We start from the raw sequence: 21766 nt of genomic DNA, 5'->3' as shown, positions 1-21766 counted from the left end.
TAGGGTGTCTGAGTCAGAAAATGACATAATCCCTGTTTTGGCTAACCCTGTACACAGTTCTGTCAGATTCTCTTCCAGACTGTGGAACAATAGGCGAACATGTCTGTATATTAGACACTAAACACTGTGGAAGGCTTTGTATTTTGTATTTTTGTATGATTTTATTGTGATGTGGATCCCCCTGGCTCTGAAATAAAGTTTATATATATATATATATATATATAGTATAGTATATATAAGTATATATATATATATATATATATATAGTCAGACAATTTACCAAAGTAAAAGTAGTAATACCAAACAATAAAAATATTAAAAGTATTACTTTATAGTTTATCACTAAAGGTTTGCCGAGGCATCTCCAGACCATGAAAAATGTCCTGACCGGTAGCCCCATCTATTTAACGCTGCCAAAAGGAACTAACATCTTCTCTGGTTTCATTTTCTTTTTAAAATCCCAGTTAACTTCTGAACTTGCAGACCACACACTGATACACTTAACAGTATATCTTAATAGTACATCCTCCCAGGTTTAGTTATCTTTTCAGTGTTTTATAGGAACACCTTGTTTGAACCTTTCCTGGAAAAGTAAAGGACATACACATTCTGATGTTTTAAATGCACGATCAAACCTTGGGCTTGATTCATTTGCATTTTAAATGCATTTGATTACCTTTGTTTGCATGCATCAAACTCCTACAGCTGTGCTCAATTTACTGTGGAGTTGTTTTTTTACATAAGCACAGGTTGCCTGTTTTCTAAATAGCTAAAAATCTGATTGGATACCAGATCTAAAGAGAGAAAATTAAACCAATAATTATGATTCTTCAACACATAAAACTAAGTGTGTCTAATTCAGACAGTGGATGAAGAATAACGCCAACAGCAAATTTGCTTTCTGTATCAACACAGCTCATTTTAACATAAACAGGGCAGCTGCAGATCTACCCGCTGAAGGAACACAGCTACCTTCCGATTGAATGCACTAATATGCATGTAGGCTCCTCTCTGCCACTGAGCATCACACTCTGCAGCAGGCAGGCCCAGTGGAGCGAAAGAAAAGACACAAGAACGGAGATGAGGAGGCTCTATGTCCGAGACCTGCTTCAACAGATACAATAACACTAGGAGAACAGAACCAGACATATTGCTATTCAGACAGAATGAGCAGATTTTGAGACTATGTATCCCTGTGTGCCTGCCTGAGGGGTACACACAGTATTATGAAAAGGATTTGAGTTGACACACAAGTCACAGTCGCTGCATTGCCGGTGTGGAGGAGGAGGAGGGGAGATGAATTATTCAACCAGCCAGCGCTGCTCGCCTCTGACGTCTTGTTGTCTTATGAGGAGTGAGGCGAGCCGGCGACAACATGCAGCACCTCCTCACAAGGCGGCCGTCACATGACAGCCCCAAGATAGAGCATCCAAGGAACCTCGATTTTCCCGAGGACAGGGCATCATTTCAGAGAGCAGCAGTAGAATAATAGCTTACTCTCAAAATGACAGCCATCACTGCAGCACACCATCACAGATTGCTGGTCTATCACTCCCCCCACACACAGGATGAAATGACAGCCCTGCCCCTCTGATAGTAAGGCATCTCGGCCTGAGTAAGTGTTCCTGTTGGCTTAGCCTGGCTTTGATGTTACTATACCATAGCAGTGCAATATTCAGCTCTGAGATTTACTACATGCTGCTGGGGTGATCTATTAAAGCTCTGTGTTGGTGAAGCTGAGAATATGGAAGTGTGGAAAAAAATAAGAAACTGGAATGCTTGATCTATCCTGTAACACGTTTTTCCAGTCATGCAAAAACCCATTATTCAAGAGCAAATGTAGGACATGAGTATCATCAAACCAGAAACAGCATCAGTCCCTCTGCTCAGCTGGAGAATTATCTTTCACAAATGAAAATAAATAAATACACTGAGGGAATTAAGAGTGTTTTCAGCTTGCTTTCTTCTTTTGCCTTTCTGCGAATGAGCAGTGAGTAATCTAAATTGTTTATCCTTAAAACAAGATTATTGTGTCTCACGGCTGATGGGATTTAGCAATCTGCTCTACCTCAGCATACAAACAAATGCATTCACATAAAATGAAATATAATGTATCAGAAGGTATAAAAAACTCAAGACATTTCTTGTGGTGTAACTTAGTCGTTTATTTTAATTCCACAAATTTTTCAAAAAAATTACAAAATACTCAAATGGAGAGAACACAGGACTCACAATTTTTATTATTTCTACTTTTTGTTTACATTGTGTCATCCCATGGCGACTACTCATATATACAATAAGCTTCAAGATACCAGTATATATATAAATCTTAGCAGTCAGAATTTACATTCTGCTATTGCCGCTTTGAAACAAGAAGCTAAACCATTGACAACACTTAACATCAAAGGTTTTGGAGACAAAAAGAGGGAGTAAAAGGCAAGGGAATCGTCAGGAAAATGAGGCAAGGTAATGATGAGGAGTACGTCGTCAGAAGAAAGACAGGAATCGGTGGGAGATGGCAAGACAAAGTGACGGGTTCTTGTTGGGCTTCAAATACTTTCTGGGATTTAAAAAAAAAGGGGTCAGGAGTTTGATGATGTTTGCAAGCGTTTAAATGTAAATTATAGTGCTCCAAAGAAAAGATATGGACACTTTCATATGCAAGTGCAGGTTCTTCATTTGGTTAAAAGAACATTTTAAAAAAGCCACAGTTTTCTAAATGTCCATGACAGTCAAACAGTATTAGTGCATGGAACAAAAGCAGAATGTCATGTCTCGTGTCATGGCTACAGTAAAAACAAATAAACAAAAAGGACATATTGGGCATATGTGCACTGTTATGACAGGTCAACATAACTTGTTCGGTCAGGGGCACACACACGATCAGCTCCTGAGGCCCAGGAATGTGTGTGTGTATTCCCAAGGAACCAAGGCATACAAAAACATAGTGAGGAAAACACGCACGCACACACACAATCATCAACCCTCTACCTCATGGTTGCCACATTTCGGCAGAACCCCCCTCTAGTGTCACAGTGAACATTATTACAGTCTAGTTGGAGGATGACTCAGTCTGACTTGAGCCTTGCAGCAAACATGGGTGACTGGATCAGGTGTAGAAAAGGGGACACCCACAACTAGCACCAACTCACAACCATTCACGCATCTAAAACAATCCTTAAGTCCTGTTAGCCTCCTGACATTGTGAACAAAGATAAAATTCAGGTCCTGTTAATTTAAAATATGTTAGCCAAATATGTTTTTTGGCATCCAAAAGTTTAAAATCCTAATTAAAGTCCTTCTCTGTAAAAACAAAAAAGTAATGAAGTATTACTCCAATGTGTTGACTTAAATATTAATTTAAACAAAAGGATAAAACCAGTTGAGTGGAGCGCAAGGTAACTCTGCCAGTGCAAAATTTAGTTTTCTCTTTAATCCATTGCGTCAGTGTGCACTCCACAGAAGGCTTTCAAGTGTTTCAAATCCTTAACTCAACACATTAGGTTTACACATTCTGACCACCTGCCGAGTGTCAAAGTTGTATGATGAATGGACGTGGGTGTGACAGGTTTATGGTTTACATAGTGTATGTGGGACTAAATCTAACACAGTGATGTCAGAGGAACGTTATAACAGAACAACAACTCTCTCAGAAACTGCTGAAATAATGCCATGGTGCTCCCCTCTGAAACAAGGGATAATGCTTCAAAACAATTATATTGGAGACTTGGTTTGGTGTCCACACCTAGTAATAATAATAATAATAATAATTATAATAATAATTATATGTTTATATATACTATTTACAGACTCAAAAAACAACATGCTGTAGCTTTTCTTAAAATTATTTAAAAAAAACTCCAACAATGTATTAAAATAAATGTTGAGTTTAAGATAGCACTTGTTATTTTTCCATAAACAGCCTGACCAGTCTTGTCTTTTTTGTTGTTGTTGATAAGCACAGTGTCTTGTTCTAGCACCTACAAAAAAATGTCAGGAAAGCTTGTCATGCAGGAGTCTTGAGTTGTCACTACTGGCTATATACCAAAGAAAGTCAATGTCTTGAAAAAAAATAAGTATAATAAAAAGTCCCTGACAGGAACAAAAACCAAATATCAGAAGAATTCTCAGACGATCCACTTGGCCTTTTTCGTGATTCAAAACTGAATGAACAACTCTGAAACAACTTCCCATGTCCTGCACCTGTCAGTCGCTGCCCGACTTTGCTGGTTACAGCTGCTTGTCACTTTCCTTCTTGAGCCGGCTGAAACACAAACAAAAAAGTATTAATATTTGACAAATTAAAAGCCACACACAGTCAGTGTATGCAAATATTTTTAAGTTCTAATTTCTCTTGCTTATCTGACCTGTAGTAGTCCTCCTGGCCAGGCAGTGGTCCTCCGTGCATGTGATGGTGTCCGTGGAGCCACTGCTGCTCCATGGCCAGCCTCTGGAGCTCAGCGGACTGGGCATGCATGGCCTGCAGCTGGTGGGCTGCGGACATGGGCGGTGGCAGACCACCTTGTAAGTCGCGTGGGTATGGAGTACCTAGAGAGGGAAAAAACAAAAGATTTGATCAGGCAATCTGGCAGAGCTCGGACTGATAGATTGGATGTAGAATTGCTGTGAATGCGAGATGAGATTGACAGAGAGCCTACCGAAGACTGGGTGGCGCAGCATCTCGTGTTCATGCGGCGGCTGGCCGAGGAGAGGGTTGGGGATGGCGCCGTGCGGGTAAGGGAAGCGAGCCAGGTGAGGTCCTGCCCCCAGGTGATCTACTGCCAGGGGATGGCCCCCAGAGCCTGGAGGACACACAAGACATTCACCACCACCTTCTGGGCGTCAGAGTCTTAGGTTCAGGGTACACTCATTTCACAATAGTTCATCACAGACAGTGCATGCATGCTACAGGCCTTATTCACACACAGCTTAATATAATGTTACTCCTCTCAAGGTTGACCAAAGAGTGCAGGGACAAGTTAACTACAGCTAGCTGTTAGCTGGTTCTTTCAAAAATTAATAAAGATATAATATGATTCAATCCAATCTCATATGCCAATGCTGTATACACTACTATAAAAACAATAAATATAAAGTGGAGGTTAAGATCATGTGGTAATACATTTAAACTTGAAAAGATGGAGGTGAAATTAATTAATTAATGAAATTAATTCAAAGTCCCTTCTGTTCACTCTTCACTGTTATGAGAGGAGTATTATATATTATATTTATAATTGTATTTATAGAAAACTTGATTCAGATTACAGCATAATATACCAATATTAACTAACTAGTATTAACCGTCTACTACTAAAAAAAATCAATGTGTCAAACCCGCTCTAAATGTGTCTGTAAAAGTTTGGAACATAATGAGATACTGACGTGTTTGAATTTGATTCAACATTCTTCCCATTTGCAAATGTAATTATAAAAACATTACTGTTGCATGCATAAAGGGAAGAACAGACAATGTAAATGTATTTAAAACTGAGAATTTAATTTCAAATGAAATTAAGAGATTGAGATCCATTACAGGAAATGTACTCTGACAAAATGGTTGCCATCATAAGAGAAAAGACAAGAAAATCTTGACTTAACTTGCCAATGTGCAACCTATATTTACAATATATACCTCTATATGTGAATATATGTATTTCAATATAATAAAACATTTATAATGTAGCTGTTCAACAGTTCAATTAGTTGTATTGTGTAATTTTAAGTGGTACAATCAGTGGCAACTGCATGCATGTATACAGGGCTTTCTTTTACCTTGGTGAAGAGGATCTTGCTGGTGAAGGTGGAGATGCGAGTGAATATGCGAGTGCTGGTGGTGGTGTGGCGTGACATTGAACATCTGTAGGCGGGCGATGGGGTCGTTGGCCACTGTGGCCATCCTCTCAGCATGAAGTCTCTCTGCAGCCAACCTCTCTGGGTAGCTCATCTCTTGCCGCAGCTGGGGCCCACCGAGGGCCAGCCGCTCACGCTCTAATGGGTTCAGGCCCGGATGGAAGGAGGCGAAAGGGTGATGGCCAGCCATGGGGGGCAAAGTGATAGCCCCATGCCGGGCAAAGTGCTCCATTGGGTTTGTGGAAGGGTGAAGTGTGTCCATTTCTGGGGGCTTAACCTCAAAACCAGGTTTCATCCTTTCCCTTAGCTCCCTCTCACGAATCTCCCTCTCACGCATCTCCCGCTCTCGTAGCTCGCGCTCCCGCATGGCCGGGTCAGCATTGTACAAGCTGGGCATATGATAGGCCAGCAGAGGGTCTGCAGGGTTGAGGGACACAAAGAAGGGGTGGTTTCGATTGGTGGGGGACATGACGTGGGGTCGGGCATATTCGCTGAGAGTGCGTAGGGCAGGGGTGTCAGGTCCAATGTATGGAGGCACAGCTGCGATCGTGGTGGGGGGGCCGTCATAGGGCTGACGCATGTGGGCGGGTCCGGCCATCTGAGGTTCACCCATTCTACCCTCATGAGAGGAACTGGAAGCTTTCTGTGAGGAGAGAAACACCATGTTTAGCAAGATTTAGAAGAAAAAAAACTAACCACTGGCAAACTAAAAAGGAGACAAACAAAACCACTTACCGCAGCCCGCTCTGCTTCTTTTTCTCGTTCCCGCTCTCTTTCTCGCTCTTTTTCTCTCTCCCTCTCTCTCTCCTTCTCTTCCCTTACTTTCTGCTCAGCTTCCCTCTTGGCTTTCTCCAGAGTTTCCTCTCGCTTCTTGGCCAGTTTAGATGAAGCCAGTGGAGTGAAGTAGTAATCTGTCCTAGCACATGAGTTGTAGCCCCGGTCCAGGTGCTTGTAGAACCTGTGGTCATAGTCGAGACAAATACATTCAATATTTACTAAGAAAAATGGAAGGATAGTTCAGTTCATAAATGAATACTTTAAACAAAAAAGACTTAAAAGATAGTCATGTTTAGTTTTGCATTTTAAATGGCAGGATAATCTCCCATTAGATGAAAAGACACTTGTATTAGCATACACTGGTCCAATATTCAAAGAGAAACAAAATCCCTTTGCATTCACTTCTTCCGCTATGTTGAGTATGTATTAAAACCCTCATTGCTATTCATTGTCAGTCTGTAAGCACAAGACAACAACATATACTCATATGCAGTACCCTAGCATCTCACTGTAATTAATCATCCTACTCTTCATCCCCAATAATTCCTTGACGTCAGCCCCTCAGAGCTTAGGGCTAATTGTGGCCTTGGGTGACTTTTTTGTTGAGGAGGACATACAATGTGTTACTTACATCAAAGCCTTAATCTTAAGGCTGAGACTCTTTGTTGTTGGATGTGTTTGAGACCTAATCAGAATCCCCAGACAAGACAGTAGGCCGCTTGACAGACTACTAATAAATAACAGATTGTGCAGGTGTATGTTTTTCTATTTTACAGCGAGGGTTTGGGTAGAAATCTGTGTTTATATACATACCGTGCTGACTGGCTGGCATGGCTAGGCGTATTGACGATAGTAGGTTCTGGGGAGGGGCTTCTCTGTGGGGGTGGAGGGCTCTCTGGCTCTTCTGTCTCATCCAGAGGCTCCTCTTTGATGTGTACAGGTGGGAGTACCGGGCCCGGGCCAGTACAACTGACCGAGGCAGGAAGTGGCATGGAGATGGAGGAGGGTGGCGCGGAGGAAGATGGAGGCTGTATGCCAGGCATTGAGTTTGATGAAGATGTGGGAGGGCCGGTTGGAGGTAGAACTGTACTGAAAGGATGAGACGAGAAAGGCGACTGCGGTGGCCCGTTGGGGTGTGAGGATGCTGCGGAGGATGGCAGAGGAGGAGCTGGAGGAGGTTGGTGGCTGGCTGATTGTGGGAGACTCTGGGACTGAGTGAGAACTGGAGGTTGGGCTGGTGGAGGCTGAAGCTGTTGCCCCTGAGGCATGAGCTGTAGGGGAGGTGGGTGTGCTGATGGAGGATGGTGGGTAGATAAAGAGCTGAGGGGCTTGAGTGCAGGAGGTGGAGGCAGGTTTGAAGGCATTTGCGGGAATGGAGGCGCCGACACGTGGGGTTGGTGTTTGTGGGACTGTGGGTTGGGTATCTGAGGGATAGGTGTGGTTGGTGGGGGCTTGATATGAGGCATGGACATTGGGGCAGGAGGCAGTGGCTGCTCTCTGGGAGGCTGGCCTCCACTCTGAGCAGATGACTGGGACTGGGAAGGAGGCGTGTGCGGCCTCTGCTGTGATTGGCCAGAGACTGGCAGGGGTGGGACCTGAGACTGACCCAAAGGGAAGCCCTGAGGGGCCATGGAGTGAGGGTGCGGCATGTGTGAGGGGCCAGGCTGCAGTGGATGTGGCATGGGAGGCATAGGCCCATGATGCGAGCTGGGTAATGACTGAGGTGGTACTGGCAGGCCAGGAGGCGGAGCCTGAGTCAAAGGTGAATGTGGAGAGGGAAGCCTTTGAGGGTGGAGGGATGCTCCTGACTGGACAAGAGTCATCGGGCTTGCCTGGGGCAGGGGCTGGGGAGGTAGAGAGTTGGAGGACGCTGTCGGGGGAAGTGAGGGGGCTGAGGTTGTTGGCGGAGGCGGTGCCAAGGAGGAGGCTGAAGTGCCTGGCTGACACTGGATGACTGGAGGATGCTGGCTCTGCAGGAGCTGCTGCTGCTGGGCAGATGAGTCTGAGTCACTCTCATTGTCACGGGGGCTGGGGATACTTGGGGAAGAGCTCCGGTTGTCCTGGTCAATGTCTTTAGGATCGCTACTGAGCTCCTCGTTGATGCTGCGTCCATCAGAGCTCTCGCCCTCGCCCTCCCCTTCCCCTTCCCCTTCGCATTCTGAGGGTGAGTCTGCTCGACTCAGCTCCTGAAGGACAGAGGAGAGAGAAGCATGAGTATCATAAAACCAAGTATATGCATTCCATTGAAACACAACCGAACAGCCAAACAAAGACCAAAGACTCACTTGTGTCTTGGACTTTTTGGCACTGGCCCTCTCAGGCTCCTCTGTGTCTGAGGCTCCCTTCTCTCGCTGCCGTTTGGCACTCTTCATAGGTGAAGGAACCTCCTCTTTAATCTTCTGTAGCGCAAAAGCAACAGAGACATTAAGGTACATTTCACAGAGATACGTGCATAGAAAAACAAAGTTTCAAGCAGTCTATGCTGTGTTCACCTTGCTGGGCTTCTTCATGGAGTCTGTCTTGCTGTCAGTGCTGTCAGTACTTGCTGCGCTGGGAGAGGTACGTCCACTGGAGCGCAGATCCTCATTGGTAGGCGAGGCTCTGCCATCAGGACTGGCTGTCTGCTTCTTACGACCACTACGTAGCGTTGACATCTGATAAAAACATGAAACATGAGTAAACAGGAATCATGACTAATATTAGGGCTCCACATAATTTGGATAGAAGAAATTAAGATCGACATACACCAAGTGTATAAAGCAATGCATGTCAAAGATGTCCCTGTGCTAACTGTCTAGATATGATAAGCTTATTGCTTTGGAGTCTGGCTTCAGGGATAACTCTGAGGCTACGGGTCCTAAAAGGTGAAAATAAAGGGATAGATAAGTGTGTGCGTACCGAGCCTCGGTTCCGTCGGGTCCTCATGCTATGCTTCCCACTGAGTCCATCCTCTTCTTCTTTGACAGGTTTGAACATAAATGGTGGCGGGTCCACGGGCTTCTCAATGGGGGGCAGCTCACCGTACTTCTTGAAGTGAATACGGCAGTCTGTGCACAGCAAGATGTTCTCCCGGCCCCCGTGGTGCCAGTCCTTAGAGGCTGAGGAAAGCCATTTACAGTTGTGAAATAAACTCTCACTGGCAGTGGGAGGCACACACACAGAAATTATCACAGAAGTACAGTAATATTGTTGAATATAGAACATGTCAGAATGTAGCTTTGTAGTTTAGTAGATAAAAGTAGATAAATATTATTTTTAAGCAGAAGATGAATCAGTGATAATGTATGAATCTGTCCTCCGTTGCATAAATACTTTTTAGAAAGGAGCTTACAAGGTCTATATTGGTTAACACTATAAAACCAAAGTTATTAGCCCCTCTAGTTGGGTATAATATAACCTAAGTGTGATTAGATGGGACCCCGGTACTGGGAGCCAGCTGTGTAAAAGGAAAGGAAAGATAATTAGGTGGAGAGAGTGAACGAGCTGTGGGCTCATGTCTGATTTGATCAAATTAGTCCTGACATCTTCTGATGCCCATCTGTCACACAGCGCTGTGTTGTTTAGGCTCACACTGATCCTAATCAAGACAGGAATAGCCAAGCAAGTCCACATGACCAGTATGAGTGTCAGTCTGTAAATGTGGAACGTGGTCTCTTACTGGTAGTGAAACAGTGACGGCAGGCGTAGCCCTTCAGCTCCTGTTCACTGTCTTCACTGTCAAAGTCATCTTCACTGGCTGAGCTGAGGTCCACTGGAAGAAAGAGGGAGAAAGAAAAAAACACTTCACGTACATTGCTTGAACACCAGAGTACACCAGATCATGTCTCCCCCTTTCCTCTCTGCCTGCCATCGAAGGCATCAGATATACGTACAGAACTCGCTTGAGGGGGGGCGTGAGGGAGTGTTGACAGGAGTTGAAGCGGTTCGCGTCTTAATGCGTCGGAAGACGGGCTGGCGGCGGTGTCTGCGGTGGGCTCGACAACTCGCTGCCTCGGGGGTCTTCTTCCAATAGTAGTAGAAGGTAATCAGCTCTCCCTGAAATAAACCAACAAAACAAATTGGTGGGTTAAAAAAGGGCAAATATATCACAAGAACACAAACCGGAGTAACAAAGAGGGAGAGGCATCACTTTTTACCGCAAAGAGGTAAGTTTTTGAAAAATTGGACAAAATTTACTGAAATATCTGCATTTAGGTTGAACAAAATATGTGATGAAAATAGTGATTAGCAGGCAGCAAGGTATTTCACAGTGAAAGGCCATGGAGTTGGTGAGTCCATGCCAGGATTTATAGCTGGCTGGGTATGTTTATGCTGTGGCCCTGTCTGTCCCAGGATTAGGCAGGAGGCACACTGAATGCAGCGATATTAGGATCAGTGCATTGGTGGCTGCCTGGGTGGCAGGAGCTTGAATAGGAACAAAAGAACATGTCAGGCGGAGCTTTGGCGCTACAAATAGGGAGTGAAATGGCTCCTCGCCCCTTCACTGGAAGAGTCAATTGAACTTTAATCAAACATTTGAAGGAGTGCGCTTGCCAGCAAGCGAGGCTGATAAATCCAGTGTACAAAAGGCCGCCAGGAAATCAATACCCAACTGAAACATTGACACATGCAATCATGGATCAGAAAGCACTTTGCTGAGGCAGCCTGTGCATATTAACTGCGGCTTTCCGGCCACACTCATAATACACGAGCCTTAAAAATTGGCAACAGGAGTCCGGCACAATTATATAGTTTCCAGGGGCCCTTTCCTCCCTCTCCATGAACTCTTCCTTGTTAGTGGTCCTTCACTGACTCTGTAACATATTCATGAAGGTGTGATGTGATTGTTGGCTCAGCAGTAAGTCACCTGTAATCTTTACGGCCCAGAGGGCACCCGTTTACTGTCTGAGGTCTGTTAAACTGCTGTGCAACAAAGCTCCGCGGGTTTAATGGCTATCGATTGTTTTCCTTCTTCGCTTCAGCTGAGAAACTTGAAATATATTAGTCTGTGCATTGCTTTCTAAAATACATAAACCGCTTTTCAGCTACAGCTTAACATGTTCTATCAAAATGTTCCATAACAAAAAAACAGGCAGGAAAGGATATGATGAAGTGGTGGAAAGTAGTAAATGGCAAAAAAAAAGCTTCTTACTCAATCCTATTTTAACAATAAGAGAAAATAAAACTAATAAAGACAGCGATTTTTATAATGGTATAATAGGCTGATTTTAATGGACACTTAAAGGTAACGACAGCTTTAATTTCTTATCTTATAAAATTTAAAACTACTAGAAGTTAGATGGCTTTTTGTTTACTTTGAGAAAACAGGTTAGGGATGGGCCAGTGTCTGCTTCATTATTGCTTCAACAAGTCTTGTGAGTATCTGACATTAAGAAGTCCTTCTCAATCATTGCTTGATTAGCCTCCTCAGTGGGCTTATTCTTGTTTAATAAAACCTCCCTTCATGTGGCTTTTAGGGGGAATCCATATCTACCAGTGGCTGTAGGACTCAGTCTTATCAGCCAAAGCAGTGCTGGAACATTCACTGAGGGGGTCTGAGCTAAATGAAACCTTCTCAAATTTCAGGGTAAATTAAGGTACTATGTCATGTTATGGCAAAGCCAGTGCTCCAGAGTCAAACTATCCCAAGCCCACTGTTTGTGCTAGGGTTTTTTAAGACCTTAAGACTGTTTGGGGAGTACTTGGAACCATATGTAGAAGCTCAGCAGAGACAAATCAGAAGCACTCCTTTAAAATACAAAAAAACTGTTGGATAAAGGAGGAAACCTCTGAAATATTTAGTCTTTAAAATATTGTTTATGTCCATGCCAAGGACAGAGCAGCTAATGACGATCACCAAAAAACTCTTATGTTTTATGTTGCCATGTGTTTGTGCATCCATTTCAGGCTGCAAACAGAACTTTCTGGTCGTTTCCTGTGTGCCTCCCTCTTCAACCTGGCCGGCCAGTTCAGGAGGCAGGGCGCAGGTGCTAACTAAGGAAAGGCAGGCTTCCTGAAGTGAAATCTAATTGAAATGTGCAGATCAAAAGTGTTGAGTGGTGCCGAGCGCTGGCTTTGCTCTATGCTTAATGACTGTTCTCAGCAGCGCCTCGCTGCAGGCTGACAACTACACGGCCTCAACAGCTTGGCAGACACAGGGAAAGGTCACCCTGCCTCTCCATCACTTACACTGTGTCAAGTACCATTACATTAGGCAGGGGCTAATGAAAACATTAACTTGGGCTTTTGAACAAGAATTAACAGGTGCACTGATGAGCTGGTGCAGCCGGGTGTGAATGGAAAAGGGAAAACAAAGAAGCAGATTTGTCAAATTTGAGTTAATTTATTGAGTTGAAAGGTTATTCCTGGTAACAAAAAAAAATCCAAGAAGAAATGTGGATACTGCAAAAAGGGTAACTCTTTGTAATGTTTGATATTTTTTATCTTTACAGTTCATGAATACAAATTTTGAATCCAGTTACATTGATAAAGGAAGGATTGATGTACGTAAGACATCACAGGCAAAACTTTCAATGTGTAGTGGAGTTATACAGTACATGATGTCTGGGAGTGCAGTTAAACATTAACATGACATGTGGTTGAGAGGGGCTTTGTGCTGTAATTTAGTGTCAAAGGGAGATTGACAGATTACCTCTCTCTCAGCCCGCCTGAACGTCGAATTGTATCCCCCTAAATTCACATACGTCCAATCTCTCACACGGTGTACTTTTCCCCATCAAAGTCACTATGTCATGCTGCCATATAGCCTAGCACACTAAACCTTCATTACCTTGTGTTCCTTTCTCTATAATTGGGTGTTTAGCCAGCGAGTTTGTTTTGTACTATTTGAGGCTTTTGAGTAAAGTCACCATTTCTTTATAAAATTACGATGAAAGTAAAACAGAAACCATTCCATTAACTTGCATCTAAAACAGTTCACAGGTAGCTGCTAAAATTCATGGAAATGCTTGAAATAGAAATCTAGATTGGCCCCGGCCTATGCACCATAATTTCCCCCCAGTCCACTAAAATCATTGCAGAGCGGTACAGAGTGTGCTGCTGCTCCACAGTACATGAGATAGTGACAACATAAGCTCAGTATTATTAGACCTTTTAGACTGCTTCCATCTGCAGGAGCTTTCTGGCCAGTGGATTATCCGACAAGGAAAGGGCTTACCCTCCTATCACGACACTCAGGGCTTCCATTCTGGTTATTGCCACTTAAAATGGTTGTCTATTTACGCGTGCATACGTGTGTGTGTGTGTGTGTGTGTGTGTGTTTGTGAGAGAAAGAGATGGATATAGAGTTTATGTAAGAGTATGCAATGTTTTCTTGACACTTAACAATTGCTTAATTAGCATAAATTAATTTAGAACTAATCTGAGCTCTTTAGAGTAATATCTGAAATATTGTATACAAGCCCTTTGCTGGCACAGAAACTGTTTTATATATTAATGAATATGCAAAAATGATCATTCAAATAAATTTGTAACAGAAGTCAACAGGTTTTTTAGTCAGTGACAGAGTTGTAAACCATCTTAAAAGACTAAATAAGGTTAGCCATTAAACCTCTGTAGAGTACAGTTTAATTGTGGGTGGGAGTGCAGGGTATCTTCCACTCGACTCGGTGGTCTTGCGTGCGTGGGCAGGGCTGAGGGTAAGGGCTAAACTTGTGTATTTACACCCTCATCCCCTCTCAGTTCCAGGCCTGAACAGATGGTTTCTGTTTTTCCTGGCAGATTTGTGACAGAGCCACAAAAGGCCCCTGCTTTGACATGAAGCCAAACGGTTAAGGCCGTTACTGGCAAGAGCAGGGGAAGGAGGAGAGAACAGGGGAGAGCTGAAAAGGGGGAGGGCCGAGTGTGGAGGAGAGCCGAGAGGGAGGAATAAAGAGCCAGCCGAGAATAACAATGGACAATCGACATTGAAACCAACCGCAACCCTAAAAAAAAAAAACATTCAGCAAATAAAAATCTCTGCCAAAAAAACTCAAGGCAGTGCGCAGGGAGCATGTGATTTCTGGGTTCTGGTGGCTGATAGTGAGTTGTGTAAACATCCATTAGTGCAGCATGAAACTGTGCTCCTCCTGCTTCCTCCACACTCTGCAGCTGGACTGCTTGCTGATTCATTTCGGTGAGGTGAAGGGGGATGTATTTCTCTGAGCTAAATCAAACGAGGGTTTAATTATATATGTGCTTGACCCCTGGACTTGGTATTTTTCATCACCCATGAGAGGTTGTACAATGCATCGTTTCAGTGAGTGGCGCTTGACTTTTTTATCATCTTCATGCTGACTGCAACTGTAGGGGGTAATTTTGTAAACGCTGTGGTTTAGCAGCAAGTGTATTTGTAATGCCTGCAGGGCACTTTTACAAGAAAAAAATTAAATGTTTATTTAATTTGAGTCTTTTGACGGTATTCCTATTAATGTTTCTTAAATTGATTTATATTCATGGGATACAGACTACATAAGAATAATTCTCTATTACTTCAGTTCACTAGGAACTTGTCACATAATATGAAGATAAAATTATTTAAAAAAAACACCCTGCAAAATGACATGGTACCAGGTGAACTTAAAACAATTTTCTCTTTCGTTAGACTTTGGTGAGTGAATAGTAAAAGGACCTTCGGTGAGGTAGCAGGGTGCATGTGAAAGGCGGTTAAATAGACAGCCAATCCCTGCTGCGAAGCGCCTTTCTGCTGGAGAATGACTGAATAAGCTCTGCTTTCACAGGTCAGGGATGCACATGCTGAAGAATCAGCACTCTTAGTGTTTTTCCTGCTGTAAGCGCTTTTGTCTATGAAAGCAGATTGGATGGCAACAGTGCTTTTTTGCTGGAGGGTCGATCCTGCGTGTTCTGCTGATACGCTAGTCCCCAAAAACCACAACATGAAGCTTCCCAAAGAACTCAATTACACAGGGAGCTCTGGCTCGCTCTGGCTCTCAGTGCTCCATCTATTAGGCGGAAAAAAAGATTTTGCCCACACTCTGCTGCGTTAAATTGCCTGCGGTCTGCTAAAAGAACATCAATATGTGCTGGTTGAGCTTCCGTCAGCCGACAGCAATTTCAATGCCTAAAGAAGTTATATCATTTACCAAACACGAAAGCTGTTCTGTCACACTACTGACAGCTGCTGCCAACTGGACCAAGCCCCTGTAGTTTGGAGCTGGTTTAATTAGTGTTTGAACCAAAGTATTTATAATCACAGTCATCCCCAAGGTTCTGGATGCTGAGCTAAGGAGATGGCAATGAATTCATTTGACATTTGTACAGATTGTACCAGGGCAAACATCTGCTGGGAGGTTGTGTTGAGAACACTGTTCTCCTGTTGGCCGTCCTGTAAATGACAGAGCCTGGGGAGGCAGAGTGCTCTCTTTTCTTCCAGAGAACAAGATGCTATAAGAGCCGCTCAGCACATCACCTCCTGGTTGATCTGAGTGCGGAGACAAGCAGGGCACTGTTTGTAGTATATGCCTTTAAAATTATGACATGCTCTATAGTTACGGTGACCTTTTTGGCCTGTACTGTTTTGTCACCTGCCACAATCAATAGCTAACAACAAACACAAACTGGGAATTTATAGGTGCCCTTCGAAATGTTCTACCATGGACTCTAACAATTATTAGTGAAAAAAATGCCTTGGTTACCTTGTTTCAAGCCATTCTAGCGTGATATGCACTCACCTATAGGATTATTAGGAACACCATACTGATACTGTGTTTGACCCCATATTGCCCTTCAGAACTGCCTTAAATCTACGTTGCATTGATTCAACAAGTTGCTGAAAGCATTCTTTAGAAATGTTGGCCCATATTGATAGGATAGGATCTTGCAGTTGATGGAGATTTGTGGGATGCACATCCAGGGTACGAAGCTCCCGTTCCACCACATCCCAAAGATGCTCTATTGGGTTGAGATCTGGTGACTGTGGGGGCCATTTTAGTACAGTGAACTCATTGTCATGTTCAAGAAACCAATTTGAAATGATTCGAGCTTTGTGACATGGTGCATTATCCTGCTGGAAGTAGTTATCAGAGGATGGGTATATGGTGGCCATAAAGGGATGGACATGGTCAGAAACAATGCTCAGGTAGGCCGTGGCATTTAAACGATGCCCAATTGGCACTAAGGAATGTGCCAAGGAAACATCTCCCACACCATTACACCACCAGCAGCCTGCACAGTGGTAACAAGGCATGATGGATCCATGTTCTCATTCTGTGTATGCCAAATTCTGACTCTACAATCTGAATGTCTCAACAGAAATCGAGACTCATCAGACCAGGCAACCTTTTTCCAGTCTTCAACTGTCCAATTTTGGTGAGCTCTTGCAAATGGTAGCCTCTTCTTCCTATTTGTAGTGAAGATGAGTGGTACCTGCTGGGTCTTCTGCTGTTGTAGCCCAAGGTTGTGCGTGTTGGGGCTTCATAAATGCTTTGCTGCACACCTCGGTTGTAACAAGTGGTTATTTCAGTCAAAGTTGCTCTTCTATCAGCTTGAATCAGTAGGCCCATTCTCCTGTGACCTCTAGCATCAACAAGGCATTTTTGCCCACAGGACTGCCGCATACTGGATGTTTTTCCCTTTTCACACCATTCTTTATAAACCCTAGAAATGGCTGTGCGTGAAAATCCCAGTAACTGAGCAGATTGTGAAATACTCAGACCGGCAAGTCTGGCACCAACAACCATGCCACGCTCAAAATTGCTTAAATCACCTTTCTTGCCCATTCTGACATTCAGTTTGGAGTTCAGGAGATTGTCTCGACCAGGACCACATCCCTAAAGGCATTGAAGCAACTAACATGTGATTGGTTGATTAGATAATTGCATTAATGAGAAATTGAACACGTGTTCCTTATAATCCTTTAGGTGAGTGTAGAAAGCCTGCAAGAAGACTCAGCTCGATTTGTGCCAGTTCTCATTAATATTCAACAAGCTAAGCTGCTTGACTCTGATTGGCTAACAGCTAGCCAATGAGAGCCTGGCTATCAGCATCCTTTACCCAGCACAACTGGGCAAGCTCATGACTAGTAATGAGCTCAGGCAACGTGAAATCAGACCTACCAGCTTTTGTAATTAGCCTAATTTCTCCGCTCATTTTTTTTCAGTGACTAGAACTGTCAGAGGAGGTAGCAGTTCACTTTTACATTCCCTACATAACACAGACACATATGGACTTAACATACTTCAAAAAATGTAAGTAAAAACGGTTTTGTGTGGCAGGGCACCTTTAAGTTATATTATTCCAAATAAATGTTTCAACTGATGCTACTTGCCCAGCTGTTGTAATCAAACTATTTGCTCTCTGAGGACACTTGTCAAAACACAATGAGGTTTCACCTTTGTTAGCTTTTCTAACACTAAAATACAATTATTTAACTATGTCGGTGCTAATGCGAATTCTGTGCCGAAATACTGTATGAACTTTAAATATTCAAAAGTAGAGTAAAGGAGAGCAGCCACAAGAGAACAAACTAAACAGGATGCAGGAATGGAGCCTTGAGGGAAAACGGAACAGATAAACATTCACACATACACACCAAGCTTTTGTTTTATGCTTATAAAATATTTTCCATTGTTTTTCTAGTTTATTAGATTATGGTTGCCTTATGTTCTATTGTGAAACATATTTATGATTAATAAATGCATAGAACACTGATATGTAACTGATACAGGTAAATAAATGACTTGAATTGTCATGCAATTTATAATTTCTCTCGTAGAAAACAAAGACGCAAGCTGTACTGAATACAGTTTTAGCCATGAGTTAATTTTTTTGTTTTTTTACTCAGTGATGCATATTTTGAGTTATCACTGAAAATATCCTTGTCCCTAAAATAATCAAGTTCTAGTTATGTTCTTATTTGCACATTTAAAGCTTCAGTGCATTTAATTTTAAAGTTAACTGCAGTACCTTTTTCCACCAATGAAATGGTTTGGGTTGAGTCATGTACGGAAATTAGCAAAACCATTTAATTTGATCAAATTTTCAACTGTCAATTGTATCTGTACGACACCAAACAGAGCTGTAGTTGATACAAATCTGTTCAGTAAATACTGTGAGTTGATTTCCCCTAAAACCACATTAACCACATAACCACAACACTCCAATCAAAATATCAGGAGTAGAGTTATCTGGGATCTGCCATTTCAGCATATTAGAGGAAGCTGCTAACTCACGTTTCATGACGTCCTCACTGTAGTGAAGGAAATGGTGGCAGCAGCAAAGCTAGTTGCAGACGGTCAAGACGACACACCCACTTCCCCCTCTGGGCCTTTATGTGACTTTATATAAAGCATTCCTGAGTGCTAGTCAGGCCTGGTGTGTTTACACAGGGCTGGGTGCTTACCCTTGGCACTAGGTGTTTGAGCTAATATGGGCTAGTGGGAGGAACGGTGTGAGGCAGACACACTGTACTGGACCTCTGAATATCAACTCAAGGGCTTTACGCTCTGCACTCCGGCTCAACAACAGCTGTCCGGCCAGGACCCAGGGCAGGAACACCCTCATTTCGGCAAAATTATTCTTTTTCGATGGCTTTGCATGCAAGTGGAATGACAGAAATACGTCACTCCAATACCCAATATTTTGTCCATACCCACATTTTCTCTGGGTATTGACTGGCACTTGCTCAACTTCAGTCTTACAGCTCAAAAGTAAGTTCAATCATAAGCAAATAGTTTATTTTTTCCTGTGTGACAACCCAGGTTTTTCAGTGGCTATATTGAGCAAACGTCCCACCTCACCCCTTCTCCTCCGGTCGTTGCTATCCTCCCAGTCATTTTCACATGTTTAAAGGGCAGTTTATTTTCCATTTGGAGAGGGAAATTAATCTCTCTCTGCTCGGTGGTGGTGGCAGGCCTAGATCCTGGAGGTCTATTACCTCTCCTGCCAAGAAGACTCCCCCTCCAGGTTGAAATACATTAATACCTCCTTTATAGCCAATCAACTGGACTAGTCGTACATTTCTAAACCAGTAAACATAATTGAAGAAACCTCAGTTTGTATACTTTAATCTCTTACTCAAAAGGTCTAAATTGGTTTTGAGAAATACAAAATGTAGCACAAAGGAGTTGAGACTAAAGAGTTGTTGAGAAAAAACATATGACATGATATGTAGGGCCTGTAAGAAGCAGGGCTGACATATCCTAGGAAGGATATGTCGTGTTGAAAAGTATGACAAACACCATTGATTTCCTTTGATGTCTGCATCAGCTATGTGGCGGAAGCAGCCTCACAGAAACAGCAAGGTCTGCACTGCTTTATGAATCAAAATGCATATCTAAGAATAATTTAGCAACTAAGTCAAAAGTGTGGAGGACTTTGAAGCAAATGCACATGTACAGCATGTTCCCTTTATAGTCGAGACACACATTAAAAAAAATCAATTTGCCTTGTGCAGATATAGATTATTTTTACATTATAGTAAAAGTCATCTTAAAGAAGAACAACACAAAGTCTATCTGGTTGCTATGTTTTGTTTCAACATAATGATCACATTAGTTTAAGGGTTGTTTATCATTGTTAGTCCCTTTGTACCATGAAACAAGTTATGTGCAATACTGATTTACACATTGACGCATGCGCACACCCACACACAGAGAAAGGAAATTCTGACATCCTTCTGACCGTGTACACAAACACCCCATTACAACAGTTCCTCAAAGCCTGGCAGATATAGAATCAATTTGTTTCCTTTAATTAAAATGTTGTTAGTAATCTTACCACGAAAGATAAGGTAAAATGCCATAACACACATTACATACTTAAAGCCACAATAATGAATTCAAAAGCCAAATTCAAAATACACATTTTTAACCTACTTTCACTTTTGGGTGCCTACAAATCTTGTTGAAGGACTGTTGACACCAGCAAAATGTCAGCAAACAAAGGAGCCTGTATTTTCAGCTATGATCATTTGAAAAAAAACTCTAATTTATGTGATAAAAATAATGAATTTGGCATTTAAAAGAAAGACATGTTCTGTCTCTATCATTCAACTTCAATTCACCAAACTGAGACTCTAAATGAAATAGTTTCCTTTAAAAAAACACAACTATTACAGATTTTTTGATGTTCACTTAAAGAGGCTCCCATCGTAACCTGCTTTTTAATCCTTGTGGAAGGAACTATGCTGTGTCTACTCTAAAAGTTGTTGAAAATGTTTTAAAAAATCGCAAGTGCTGCTGTAACACTTTAGCAAAACATGAGATAAAGCAAGCTGCTCTTCCGACATGAGATGTGCTATATACAGTGGCTCCCATCACATCTGCACAACTTGTTTACTACTTGGTAACAAAAGGTGCTAATTAATGTTTATTGTGTCAGTAGTAAAGTTCCAGTGGCAATCCGTAAAGCACATTTAACCTTTTGTCTTCTCAGGTATAACAATGTTTTTATTTTTCAGACAACCTGAAGGAAAGTCTTAAAATTCTCCACACAGTTGTTGGCAGACAGCACGTACTTCTCATCAATAAGGCCTGTGGTTAAAAAACAGCCAAGCTCAAATTATCACACAAAAAATGTTAAATATTGCTCACGCTTTCCATTAGGTAGGAGCCACATGTAACACATTTTATATGTTTCATTACTATAAAACAAATGCCACAAGCTGAAAAAGTTCAACAGTCTAGAGAGAATTAGATGATCTTACCGTTTCTTTGTTGGGCAGCAGCTCTTTCCGGATCCTGAAGAAGTTTTTGCCGAATTGTCTCAACCCTTTGATGAAGCGCTTCTGTAATTATTTTACAGAGAAAGAGAAGGAGAGAAAACCAGTTAGTATCTGTGAAGTCAGTTTAACTGCGACCACATACAGCTACAGGCTAACACCATGACAAAAAACATTGTTTTATTTTCGCTCGTCTGTGGTTGGGGAGGTTTTGATGTGTATCTACAAATCCCTGTTGCTGTTTCAAGTCCGGAAAAAACACAGCTATGTCAAAGCAAAATGAGAGAGGAAATGACATGTAAGGCAGGGTAAGAAGCTCAGATTTTCTTTTCATGTGGAGAGAAAACAAAATTAAAAATATATATATAATCTAGTTTGAAAAAATACTTCATAGTATGCATGTTAATTGTGTTGTTAAAGAAAAGTTTAAAGTCAAAGCCTGAACTTGCATGATGTGCATGGTGGACAGTTTCTATTTCGATC

At 42.4% G+C, this 21766-nt stretch overlaps 1 protein-coding gene across 9 annotated transcripts in view; it reads right to left on the bottom strand.

Moving 5' to 3' along the window:
• Positions 1-2144: 2144 nt before the first annotated feature.
• Positions 2145-21766, bottom strand: part of rerea (arginine-glutamic acid dipeptide (RE) repeats a) — a 128067-nt gene continuing 108445 nt past the window's right edge. For 7 of the 9 annotated variants that reach the window (XM_034878008.1, XM_034878009.1, XM_034878007.1 and 4 more), the window contains 12 exons: positions 21269-21349; positions 10500-10662; positions 10286-10378; positions 9526-9725; positions 9120-9281; positions 8913-9026; positions 7441-8813; positions 6586-6808; positions 5773-6493; positions 4659-4832; positions 4368-4548; positions 2145-4264 (listed from right to left, as the gene is read on the bottom strand). In XM_034878008.1, the coding sequence (XP_034733899.1) occupies positions 4231-4264; positions 4368-4548; positions 4659-4832; positions 5773-6493; positions 6586-6808; positions 7441-8813; positions 8913-9026; positions 9120-9281; positions 9526-9725; positions 10286-10378; positions 10500-10662; positions 21269-21349 (3519 nt within the window). In that variant the 3' untranslated portion in view covers positions 2145-4230. The remainder of the gene's footprint in view (positions 4265-4367; positions 4549-4658; positions 4833-5772; positions 6494-6585; positions 6809-7440; positions 8814-8912; positions 9027-9119; positions 9282-9525; positions 9726-10285; positions 10379-10499; positions 10663-21268; positions 21350-21766) is intronic. The other 2 variants (XM_034878010.1, XM_034878015.1) reach the window with 1 other exon arrangement.

This window comes from Etheostoma cragini, chromosome 7 (genome assembly GCF_013103735.1).
Source record: "Etheostoma cragini isolate CJK2018 chromosome 7, CSU_Ecrag_1.0, whole genome shotgun sequence".
Lineage (NCBI taxonomy): Eukaryota > Metazoa > Chordata > Actinopteri > Perciformes > Percidae > Etheostoma > Etheostoma cragini.
The sequence above is the reverse complement of the archived record's forward strand: the minus strand, read 5'-3'. Positions and strand labels throughout refer to the sequence as shown.